The sequence below is a fragment of the Oryza sativa genome, chromosome 5, assembly GCF_034140825.1.
Source record: "Oryza sativa Japonica Group chromosome 5, ASM3414082v1".
Taxonomy (NCBI): domain Eukaryota; kingdom Viridiplantae; phylum Streptophyta; class Magnoliopsida; order Poales; family Poaceae; genus Oryza; species Oryza sativa.
Window position 1 is genome coordinate 6,877,921 of NC_089039.1, and position 12,811 is coordinate 6,890,731.

The 12,811-nt window shown below is 42.7% G+C and overlaps 2 protein-coding genes across 3 annotated transcripts; one reads left to right on the forward strand and one right to left on the reverse strand.

Moving 5' to 3' along the window:
* The first annotated feature begins 3,857 nt into the window (after nucleotides 1-3,857).
* On the forward strand, nucleotides 3,858-8,070 carry LOC4338096 (TPR repeat-containing thioredoxin TTL1). Of its 2 annotated transcripts, none has more exons than XM_015781956.3 (7): nucleotides 3,858-4,787; nucleotides 5,453-5,648; nucleotides 5,731-5,915; nucleotides 6,096-6,429; nucleotides 6,524-6,728; nucleotides 7,241-7,347; nucleotides 7,431-8,070. In XM_015781956.3, the coding sequence occupies exons 1-7, from the start codon at nucleotides 4,009-4,011 to the stop codon at nucleotides 7,581-7,583; spliced, it is 1,959 nt and encodes a 652-aa protein (XP_015637442.1). In that variant the 5' UTR covers nucleotides 3,858-4,008; the 3' UTR covers nucleotides 7,584-8,070. The 2 variants fall into 2 exon arrangements, 1 of the variants encoding a protein (XP_015637442.1); XR_001545712.3 differs by having other exon boundaries at nucleotides 3,872-4,787; nucleotides 7,084-7,347; nucleotides 7,431-7,930.
* A 1,175-nt stretch (nucleotides 8,071-9,245) lies between these two features.
* LOC9271398 (uncharacterized) lies at nucleotides 9,246-10,057 on the reverse strand. The gene has a single exon (XM_015781957.3). It carries the CDS (start codon nucleotides 9,930-9,932, stop codon nucleotides 9,471-9,473), a length of 462 nt encoding a protein of 153 aa, XP_015637443.1. The 5' UTR covers nucleotides 9,933-10,057; the 3' UTR covers nucleotides 9,246-9,470.
* Nucleotides 10,058-12,811: the final 2,754 nt, after the last annotated feature.

Here is a 12,811-nt window from a genome sequence, read left to right on the forward strand (position 1 = left end):
TACGTTTAGTGTCCAGCAGCAAATTATCGGAATTTTGGAATGTTCTTGGGCAAATTCATGTCTTTATAATGTCCCATAGCTAATTACGCATTTTTTGAGTGTCATGTAGCAAATTTTGCCATTTTTTAATACACAGTTGACTTTTGATATAACATTTGACCACTCACTTATTCCCACTAAATCCTATAGCTTAACATGCAAAGATACCACATCATCATCCACTAATAATTATTACATTTAAACATCATGCAAGCATGTATATTATTTATAATTTTATAATTTATTAGATTTTATAGCTTTTTAAATGTAAGCATGTAGTATAATATTTCAATATGTCTCTTCATCTTTATTTTAAAATATCTTATATATCCATATAGTTAATCCTAACTCATAATTTAGTTAATATGCTCTATCTCTTCTCTCATTAAGTCATATCACATCATCTATGGTCTAAATTATCTCCCTCTCTTTCTTCTCTTATTAAGTCATATCATTTTAATTATTTTTAGCCCTTAGATGATTAATCTATGATTCAAACTATCTTACTCCTTTTCTTCTCTCATAAAGCCGCATCAACTTACTTTTACATTTAAATCATCATTCAATATACTATTCAAATTTAAATTATTATAAACCACATTAACTTACGTAGATTTATATTATCTAGCTATCTTACATATTACTTTTACTTAGTGCTATTATACTAAACTATCGCAGCAACGCGCGGGGTTTCACCTAGTTAATAAAGAAAATATATTACTTAAATTTTTTTAATAAGATGAATGGTGAAACATGATGTAAAAAGTTCAAAGCATCATGTATAAATGAATGGATATAGTACTAATTGGCTTGTGTTATTTTGCGATCATAGTTGGTTTCATTTTAATCTAGGAAAAAGGGTTACATTCCAAGTTGTTAAGAAAATGCTTGACATTGGAAAATTTATCCAATAAAGAGTGTCTTTTCATATTAGGGTCACCACTAGACCTCCATCCTAAAAGAATATTGTTTTGGTTATTTTGTTCAGTAAAGATTGTATTTCTGTTCATCATTTTTTTTCCTTATTTTAACCCCCGAACCAATTGTTCTCCTCCTCCTCTTTGTTTTCTTCTCTCAGATTCTCTCTCAACATTAATAAAGATACTAATCTTTTAACTCCTAAACTTTATCTTTAACTGCTCCCTCAGTTTAATATTATAGGTTGCATTGACTTTTTTTAGTCAAACTAAATTGATTAAATTTGAAAAAATAGCAACATCTAACACAACAAAATAGTTTCATTAAATATATTTTGGTGATACGTTTGTTTTGTGTTAAAAATATTATTACATTTTTCTATAAACTTCATCAAACTTGTTAAAAGATTTGAATAGTCAAAACAATGTATGACATGGAACAGAGTGAGTAGAAGATAGTTTCTTACGGATGGAGTACTTCCACCATCCCATATTGTTAGGTATTTTCCATTTGTAAGCCAAACATCTACAAATTTGACCGTGTTAATTGGATAATGTGTTAATATCTGTAACACAAAATTAGTTTTGTTAAATCCACCATCTAGTATATTTTTCTAGTATATTTATTTTCTATTGAAAATATTGTTACAATTTTCTAAGTTTGGTCAGACTTTACAAATTTTGATGTTTGATAAATCTAAGATGTAATGTAATATGGAATAAAGTAGTACTATTCTTTTTTTAATAAATGATGGTGTTGACTTTATAATAGTATTTGGTGATTCGTCTTATTAAAAATTAGTGTAAATATGCTAAAGTATAAGCCATACATAAAGTTTCTTTAATGATAAAACATATCAAAACAAAATAAATAACATTTTTATAATTTTTAAATAAAATAATTAGTGTCAAAAAGGTTAACGGTTTTATTATTTTAAAAAAACTTTTAAAATTTAAAAGTAAACACTTCCTAAACTTATGTCCAAGATACGAACCTTTTGGTCATGTCAGCTAGGCTAACATGCAAAACCATACTGCCACATCGGTCTCGCTCATGTGGCAACGTTATTTGGTCACACCGGTTTGGTTAGCGTGGCAACATTATTTGGTCACGTCATTGTTAACATCAAAATTTGTTATGTTTTTTTAGTGAATTCGGTTAAGAAAAGAAACCGATTGGATATGAAAATTTATATAGATAAGGTTGAATTTAAGTAGGAGTCCTGAAAACCACAGCAAGACAGTTTTATATTTCTTTTAGTATATCTCTTAAATAGGTAGAACTAATTATTTCCTTTTCTTGTTATGAAATCTTATCTCATGTTCAATATGGACATGTACAAACCCAAGAGTATAAATATGTACACCCATGGTCTCTGTAATCTCTCATATCAATATATAAATTTTGGCGCATCGCCTACTTTTAATTTTGGCGAGTTCTTAGTTTCAAGCGGAGCTGCATTATTTCATTCGCTGATGAGGAACTACGCTATGCCAACTTTGATTGTAACAATTTAGTTAGAACTTTCTCGATTTAGTCCAATATTCTAATTAGTTGCTACAATCGCTGCCTATCTTGATATACCGGCTTTAATTTGGCTAAGGATTCATCGGTTCGACCTCTTGGTCCAATCTGATATATCCATCGCATTTGTGTAGATCTATCGGCTAAATAGTTTTTTCTTATTATCGTCAATCTTATATGTTTCGGTTAGGTCTGATCTATTATATTATATTGCTGCTAATTAGTTTAATTCTACTAAGTCGATAGGTCTTTATGCAACATTTATCGGAGTTCGTAGTGATGAGTTATCTACAATTTCTGAGTGTTACATCGGCTCATGTTTAATTCAGTATACTCACTAGTTAGATATCTCTTTATTAACTTTAATCTTGTGCTGTCTCGGTTTGATCCGATCTATCGAGGTTGTTTTTAATAAGGAACGACTTATTAGTGATTATACATTGCTTAGTTCTTAGCCGATGGTAGCATAAGTTTTGATATTTATCTATTCAAGTTTACATCGGACCCATAGTCGTTGATCTAAACTTTGTTGGCATCGGTTGCCCTTGCTATATCACATTGAATTAACTGACGCGCCCTGAACCTCAAATTTAGAATCTGCACTGGAGTTAAACAGATATCCTAGGTCTCTGTGTGTTGGATAAATTTTGAGCCGGCAACCATCCTTGCTAGCGTGGCAGGATAAAATTATCACGCCCGTTACGGGTAGCATGTGAGTGTTTTTTTCCATACCAGATGGGTAGACAAGACAAAGGGTTCAATTTTTTTGAAAATAAGTTTTGAAATGTTATTTTTAAAATTTAAAATTAAAAGTTTAAAAAATAATAAAAAAAAAAGTTAACATCATCGTCTATCAAAAGAAGGGATGTTGCTTATGTCACTACAGCCTATCAGAAGAAAAAGAAACTCAGTTATCGTAGTAAAGTATTCCCTACATTCTAAATTGATCTACATATAGTTTTTTTAGTTTATTCCTAAACGATCTACATATTTGTGTTCATTTATTAGGTTTGTTCGTTATTTGTGCATTGAAGTAAATGGACATTGATGCATGCATCTATGCACACATGTATTTAATAACCCACATGCAATATCTTGATTTGCTATTGGTTAGGAAATAGTGGGGATGGTGCATGTATTGAGTTTGTTGCTAGAATAAATATAGTATGAGAGAGTTATTAGTTTTTCTTGGTCTTTGTGTACCTATGAAATATGTAGATCAATTTAGAATGGAGGGATTACGAAGTAGTAGGAGTGACACTCTTGTCAAAGTAAACAGTAAACAGTAAACGCCACTGGGAGTCGGTGACGCCACTCTTGTCAAAGTGCTTAACACTTTAACAGTTGGATTAGCAAAGTACAAGTAGCGCCACCGAATCTAGCATAGCAACCATCCCCCTTCCTTCCCTTCCTTGCTTCTTCCTCCTCCCCCCTCCCTCTTCATCCTCAACCACCACCACCACCCCGCGCGCGACGCCATGCTCCGCCGCTAGCCCACACCCTCCCCCCACCCAGGCGCTCGGCGAAATGTCCCACCGGGCGCCAATGCCGGGGGGCTCCTCCTCCCTCTCCGACGCCCTCGCCGCCGCCGCGCTCCGCGACAAGCCCGACTCGCTCCCGCCGGGCCGCCTCTCCCCCGTCTCCCCCCTCGTCCACTCCAGGCTCCCCACTCCCACCTCCTCCTCCGGCTCCTCCGGCTCCGCTCCGCCGAGGCCCGCGCGGCGTGGTGGTGGTGACTACCACGGCGTCGGCGAGGGGTTCGGCCCGCTCATCTACACGTCGTGCTCGTCGAGCGCGGGTGGTGGTGGCGGCGGCGTCGGCGCGAGCACGGCCACCTCGGCGCTCGCCGCCGGCGCGTTCCCCGCGGGGAACATCTGCCCCTCCGGCCGCCTCCCCACCACGCCGCCGGTTCCGCCTCCCCGTGCCGCCCGCCGCGACGTGCTTGGCTCCGGCACCGGCAACTACGGCCACGGAAGCGTCGTCCGCGCGCGATGTGCCGCTCCAGTCTCCTCCTCCGAGGACCACGCGTCGGCGGTCAGGATGTCCGCGGCGGCGAGCGCCGAGGCGGAGGAGGTTAGGCGCGCCGGGAACGAGCAGTACAAGAACGGGTGCTTCGAGGAGGCGCTGCGGCTGTACGACCGCGCGCTCGCGCTGTGCCCCGACAGCGCCGCGTGCCGTGCCAACCGCGCCGCGGCGCTCATCGGGCTCACCCGCCTCGGCGAGGCCGTCGAGGAGTGCGAGGAGGCCATCCGGCTCGATCCGTCCTACGGCCGCGCGCACCAGCGCCTCGCGTCGCTGCAAATAAGGTGATCACTGTACCGTGAAAGTTGCTTTCATGTTGCGTGCTGGCAATTCTTCGTGTTGCATTGTCGGTGGAAACAGTTTATCTCCTGTGCCAACGCATAACTGCCTAAATCGATTAGTTCTAATCGAAGTTGAATCGCTTAATATTATATTTTTATTGGGTAATCAAAGTTAACTGATCAATATGGGGAGGGAAATTGTAATCTAATCTCACATTTAGTGTGTGAGGACATTTCTTCTGAGTAATATATTTCCCCCTTCCCAAAAAAAAAAAAAAACTGATCAATATGGATATTGTGCTGCTGAAATTTGGTTGTACTTGGTGGCACGATTTCGTGGAGTGGAGATCTCTGCTTCTTATAGCTTAATTTGGAACATTTCGCATCGGAATGATTGAATGTTTCGTGGAATGTAGTTTCGGATTGCAAAGAATGAGAAGAAAGGGAAATTTACCTTTTATAGTAGTGACTATAAAAGCTAACCTGGTGACATACCCGTTGCTATTGTATTTGCTGATGCCTATCACTCCATTTTTGTTTTTCCAGTGATAGTGGGTGTTGGGGGTGGGCAGGATGTCATGGTCATTCTATTGCTTTAGTCCCTACATTTGTGATATTTGCTTCTTATCCATGTGCATTTTTGGATATTGTCTTACTAAATATTTCAGGCTTGGGCGCACTGCTGATGCTCGGAAGCAAATTGGCATGGGTGGCCTGCAGCCGGACATTGTAGAGTTGCACAAATTAGAAGCAGTGGATAAACACTTGGGGAGATTCGCTGATGCGCGCAAGATTGGCAACTGGAAAAGCGCGCTGAGGGAATGCAACGCTGCAATCGCGGCAGGAGCAGACTCTTGTGCAATGGTCAAGTATCCTCCGTTTTATTTGTTATTGCCTAGTCATGCTCTGCTTGAAGAATGTTATTTATATATTGTACCAACTGCAGCTCTTTGCTTCTAGAGCGGAAGCTCTTCTCCAGATCAATCAACTTGATGAGGCTGATTTGGCAATCTCTAGAGCATCCAAGCTTGATTGTTCATCCTCATGCTCCCAGGACATGATGTTCTGTGGATTTCAGTCCAACTCATATCTCTACTATGTACATGCCCAAGTTGACATAGCTTTTGGAAGGTAATTTGGCAAACATAGAAGTCCATATTCCTGCTTGAATATAGATTACATCTATCATATGATGTCTGGACATTACTTTTATTTTCAACTTATGGTCACCGTGGCAAATACAAATGCATAACAAACTAGATTGTAAAAATCATTAAGAGAATTTATTCTAAAAATAATTGTTCTTTGCAGGTTTGATAGTGCGATGTCATCAATGGAGAAAGCTAGGAAAATAGATTCTGGAAACGTTGAAGTGATGGCCATGCATAAGAGTGTGAGAACTGTTGCCCAAGCACGAACCTTAGGGAATGAACTTTTTCATTCTGGAAAATTTGCAGAAGCTTTCCTAGCATACGGCGAAGGGCTCAAGCATCACCCTGCAAATTCAGTCCTCTACTGCAATAGGGCTGCTTGCATGTTCAAGTTAGGGCAATGGGAGAAGTCTATTGAGGACTGCAATGAAGCCCTTAAGATTCAACCCAACTATTGGAAGGCTCTCCTAAGGCGTGCAGCTTCCTATGGCAAGGTAATACTTTGCTCAATCAAGATGCTTTTATGCACATGATGATTGATGCTGGAAGACTTATGTTGTGCACACTATTTGCTTCTTTGGTGATTAGATTGAACAATGGGCAGATTCCGTGAAAGATTATGAGGTTCTTAGGAGGGAACTTCCTGGTGACACTGAGGTAGCAGAGGGGCATTTCCATGCCCTTGTTGCTCTTAGGTCATCACGAGGTGAGGATGTATCCAATATGAAGTTTGGAGGAGAGGTTGAAGCACTTGTAGGAGCAGAACAATTCCAGATGGCTACAACCTTGCCAGGTATTTGCTCTGGTCATCATCGTATCTTTCTTCCATATCATCAGCATCGAAACTTACAATATTTAGTTGACTTAAGAAGTATTGTCCTGTAATAATATAAAGACAGGCATTCAGTTTGCAAAATTGCCGTCTCTCTTTCTCTCTCTTGTTTGGAAGCTGTGGGGGAGGCCCTACAGATATATGGTAAAAACACAGAAGCGTTATGTACAAATGGAAAAACTAAAACTTACAGCCCTTAGGGGAGTAAAGACATTTTACAGTAAGAGTGTAGCAAATAAAAAAGCTTATGCTCCTTGACTTGATGCACATTCAGAGGGGCTTTTTCTTGAGAGAATTTTCCATTTCATAATATTAGGCACAATATTATTGAAGATCTTCCCATTTCATTGTTTCCATGTGCACCATGCTGCAAAACCACAATCCAGACCATGGACCAATGAAGTCATAGGACAGCAGGTATGTTAGATTTTATAGCAAACTTTAACAATTAATAGAGTATTACATTTTTGCAGGTGTTTCTGTTGTTCATTTCATGGCACCTTTAAATCAGCAATGCTCTGATATCGCCCCATTTGTGGATGCACTGTGTACCAGATATCCATCTGTTAATTTCCTCAAGGTAACTAGCATCTTCTAATGAATTATGTGCTTCTGATTTCTTATTATGATCTCTGTCAACGTGCTTCTTTGATTTTGACATAGGTGGATATAACTGAGAACCCCACAGTGACACAATTAGAAAATGTCAAGACAGTTCCAACCTTCAAAATTTACAAGGATGGGACACGAGTGATGGAGATGATCTGCCCCAGCCATCAGCTGCTGGAGTCCTCACTGAGACAATACGAGGTCTAGACCATGACTTCAATTATTTAATATTACCTGCAAGTTCAACATCCCCAAAATTGACACATGATAGCCACAGCTAAGAAGGCAATATTTGTTTGCCCTCTGCGAAGGCGAGTGAATATAAGCGAGTGATGTGAAAATTTACCCCATTTCGGCCAACCACATTCTTCTGTGCATTTTTACCATCCCCATTGTTATTTATGTATCTTATTTATTCTTTCCATATATAATGTATATGCTTGCACTGTTCTTCTAAAACATAAACAATGTCTTACATTCTTGTATAGAATAGGTGTAAATTCTTGTTTTCATTAAACTCGTATATTTAAGTTACTCAGTTTATATTCTGTGTATCCACAAACCTTTAGCTGCGTCTGTAAGCTTTTGTTGCAGTTCTTTTATACAGATCTGTATGTAAATTATATGTAACCATATTGCCCATAACCTGATTTGCTCAATGAAAGCATACCAACTTTACGTTTAGGGTTCAACATTTTATTGTCTTGTGATTTGGCAGATCAGTTTTATCATAATAGATATAGTTTTTAGCCGATGAGTGGGTGGACTGTCAATGATGCTGACACGCCAACATCTGGCTGGCTGGTACTGTGTCATGTTAAGACCGACGATTTTGGCCCGTCCTATCGTCCAGGTCGGCGTGCATTGTTATCTTGTCACTGTCCATCCGTGGAGCTATCACTGGATAGTGGTCTGGTTTTGGATTCGAGTGCTTGTTAGCTGTTGCTTTCTTCCCCCACAGTGGGCAAATAATGTGATGTGTACATGCGTTGTTATCATGTAACTTTCCAGGACTCTCAATGGGCAGCCGACTGGGTTTTGGATTTTTCATACTATGTTTTCTTTCTTTTCAGTGCAAATAACATGAAGTTTTCATGCAAGTTTATGTGCCGTGTTGGTTTGCTTATACATTATCTTAAAAAACGTGTGGTTTGCTCACAATGTGGATGGTAAGCCTGCTTTTCTGGTGAGATTTCATGCTCCTTTGGACAGTCATTGATGTCAAGAACGGCAAGTTATATGCATTTTCAGAAGCAAGGTAGGTTGATGTCGAAGGGGCTAGCTCTAGTGAATTTCACATGGGACAGTCCAATTACCCCAAGATACAGTTTTCTGCCTGACAAGAAACAGAGGTCGAGTCCTGTAACTCTACAGGAAGATGATTTGATGACACAGTGGCTGTTCTTTCTGTTTAATGTTAACTACAGCAAAGAGTTAGTTTGCTCTGTTTTATCTTGATGCTAACTGCTAATCATGTGACCTTGCATTAAGGGCAGGTACAACCACGTTTCCTTCTTTATGCTGGAACTGCTGGTAGTGGCCCTCCTAACTGCTGAAGGTGACCAATCAACCTGAAACCTGCATGTGTATATACCTTTTCCCTTTACATTTAGAACGCAACATGACGTGGGCTCAATTGGACTTATAAACACTGGATTAAAAACAGGTTAGTGTAGGCCTTCTGTTACCCCATTTTATCAGTAATTCTTTTCTTTTTTATATTTTTAGATTAAACACCAGTTTTATTAATCTGGAATAGGATCCGACACAAGTGCCTGTTCAATGAACGAGTAAGTAGTTCTTGTTTGATGACATGGGGGCATATCCGGAGCTGCAAATTGCTGCTAATAGCAGGCTGGAGCTAACCTGTCCATGAACTCATGGTTGTCATGGGTTCAGTGCTTGAGCTACAACTACCTGAAATTACATTAACAAAAAAAAAATGTCTCGCTCTCTCTCAAAACACATTCTCAAAAGACAAATGCTTCATTGTTAGATTGGCATTCCTACATACATAACAACCCAATATATCCATCTCAGTTAGAATTCAGAGCATATATCCATCTCAATTGGAATTCAGCTCCAAACTAACCACTACTCATCGTCGTCATCTTCCTCAACGTCAATGCCAGTGAAATCTATCTTGGCCCATTGCTCATCAAACAATGCCCGGGACGCAGCTCTTTGGACGAAGAAGTCCATTCCAACCTCGTAATACCCCTTCTCCACCTCTTTGCGGACCTGTTTCTGGAACTCCTCGAACGAGTCATCCGCTTTCTTCAAGAGATTTGCCGTCTTTATCACGGACTTGCTGTTCTTCTCGACCCATTCCTCCGAGAGGCCATCCACCTTGACGGGGTTGTTGGTCCTCAGGAGAGGGTAGTCCTCGGGGCTCTCGTAGTATGCCTCCCTCTTCTGGGCGAGCACCCAGTCGACGTACTCCTGCGGCATCTGAATCATCCGTGGTGGACGCTCGCCGCCGTCGTCTCCATCTGTCGCCGCCGCAGCAGCAGCACACGCCTGCTCTGCCCCCTTGCCTGCTTCGGAGGTGGCCATCGCCAGAGAAATCGATGCTGGCCGTGTCGCTCCCCCGCAACCTAAATACACTTGTGCGAACCCTCGAAGCAGTCGGACTCGGGGTTAGAAGAGGCCTCGGACACGGTCAACCTTGTTTCATGCTGGATGGGCCTAGCCCAACCTGTGCAACAGGATTATGAGCAGTTTTTTTTTTCTTCTCTTATTAGAATGAGGAATAAGTTCTCCTGAGGTACCTCAACTTAACAACGTGATTTTTTTAAGGTCCCTTAGCCACAAAACCATAAATGTGTACTCCTAAACTCACACAAACCGTGCAATCAAGGTTCTATGACAGTATATATGGGTGGTTTCGCTAACGTGGCATCCTAGTTAGCAATCTGGGACCACATGTAAGTGGGATGAATAAAAATGTGGGTCTGTATCCTTTTTTCTTCTCTTTTCTCTTCTCTTTTCTTTCTTCTCTTTTCTTTGGCGTAGAGCGTGGTGCGGCAAGCGGCTAGAGCAGGCAGGCGGAGCAGCGGCCGCCGCTCAGAGCGAACCGGAGCGGGGACGGCGACGAGCAAGCGCCAGGAGGGCCACCGGTGGCAGAGCAAGGGCGGCGGTGGGCGAGCTCTTGCACAAGGATGCCTAGGTCGACGTCGATGTCGTCTGCCGCGGCGCTGCCTCTGCCTGCATCGGGACTGGTTGTAGGAGGTCGATGAAGATGGCCCGAGGAGGAGGGGATGCGGCAGTGATGAGGTGGTTCCGGCGGGGAGCACCAGGGCGTTGGGCGGCCGCCAACTAGTCCGGAGGTCGGCGAGGAAGGCGACGACTGGCCATGGAGGCCGTGGAGCGGGCCCGCGACGGACTGAGTGGGTGGTGGAGTTGGAGTGGACTAGGCGGTAGCTCGGCATGGTGGGGAGCTCATCTGTCAGGGGGTGGGGGGGGGGGGGGGGCGTGGGGGTGCCGATGAGGGAGCAGGAGGCGAGTAGTCAGAGCAGGCGAGTGAGCGTGCGACCGGCGGAGTGGAGCGGCAACGACTGGCGAGCGGAGTGTCAGTGGCGAGGAGCGAGCGGCCGGCGGAGCGGAGCAGCGGCGTGCAACCGGGGCAGGCCCGCGAGCACGCGGCCGACAAAGCGGAGCGGGTGACGGCGAGAAGGTTGGAAAGGAGAAGAGAAGAGAAGAGAAGAGACAAAAGAAAAGGGAAAAAAAGAGAGAAGAATAAGATATGTGGGCCACATATTTTTTTCTTCACCCTATATTTGTTTTGGTTGACTAGGATGCCACGTCAGCGAAACCACCCATATATATTGCCATAGGACCTTGATTGCACGGTTTGTGTGAGTTTAGGGGTACACATTTCTAGTTTTGTGGTTAAGGAATCTAAAAACAATCTCGCTGTTAAGTTGAGGGACCTGTGGTGAACTTATTCTTAGAATGAGTATTATTACTGGGCCGGATTATTGGACAGATATCCAGAGGCCTATCTAAATTTGCAGGGAGATGTTTTGCAATTTTCAAAGAAAAAAAAGTCCATTTTGAGTCCCTAATATATAGTACAACTGAAAGGAAACAGAACAGAGAGATCAACTACTATAGTAGAAGTGTACAACCTATAAAATGGAAGAGGCTGGATAGTTTAATGTGCACAATTTCACCTCTATCTTCCTTTTTCTTTTCAAATTTTTGCAGTGGAATTTTGTCTTGGGACAGGGGAGTAGGGTAGCAGCCCTATTTATCCCTTTTCCATCGATTTAATTCATCTCAACTACTTCATTCTTCTTTTTTCTCTTTTGAGGGAACATGCACGTTGTTATTTCCTTCGTTTTTTTGGTTCATGATACATTTGGCTCTGTTGTTCAAACTTCAAATAAGAGTCCTCACTACTTAAAAAATGATCTTTCCAGACACCCGCTTTATTTTTGCAAACGGACCTAAAGAATATCTGCATATTAAATGATTTTAGAGGTGTAATAGGGAAGATTTGTTTTGCAACAATTGCTTTTCACACGCGGACCCCTTAAGAGACTTGCATGTGAAAATAGAGTTATTTCCGTAGACGGGGCTCTTATGAGACCCGTATGTGAAAAATATAGCACCGGCCTCCCTCTTCTTTAATTTCTCTCCTACTCTTCGTGTCCTCTCTCTAAGTCCTCCCCCTTCTCTCCACTCCTCTCTGCCTTTCTCTCCATTCCTCTCCGAATGGCCATGATGAGAGGAGGAGGCAGTGGCGGTGGACTTGTGGAGGCGGTGACAGCGAGCTTCTAGCGGCGGCAACAGCAAGTGCAGAGTTGGGAGCTCACCAATGAAGAGCTTTTGGGGGATGGCGATGGCGGGTGAGGTGCTGGGAGCTCGAGAGGCAGCGAATCCAACGTTTAGGACGTCAGAGGCGGCGGATCTGGCACTCGGGACCTAGGAGGCAGCGAATTCACCGCTCGAGACCTCAACGGTGGCGGATCCGGCACTCGGAACCTCTGCGTCAGTCGATCTGGCACCACTGGCCTCGATATCTACGACGCCTCAACAACGACGACAACAACGGTAGATCTAGTGCTCGGGAGTTTGGGAGGGGTTAAGGGGTGACGAGAAAGGTATTAGAGAGATGGCCGGGGAGGTGGAACCCTAGCAATAAGGACAAAGACAGGTGGACGGTGAGCCAGTGGAGGTGAAACAAGAGCAGTTATGCAACAATGGCGGTTCTGGTGGTGCGAAACCATCGGAGGTGGCTTTATGTCGCCGGAGTTGTAGAAGAAGAACAACAAAGAGGAGAGAGAGGATGCCTATTGGACGAGGCTCACTGGCGTCATTGGCGACTTCTGGTATAGCGAAGCCACGAAGCCAGGGGCCGACGCGGATTGGGATGTAAGGAGACACATCACGAGGAGAAGGGGAATTGGTAATATAAGGTTAATTTGTTT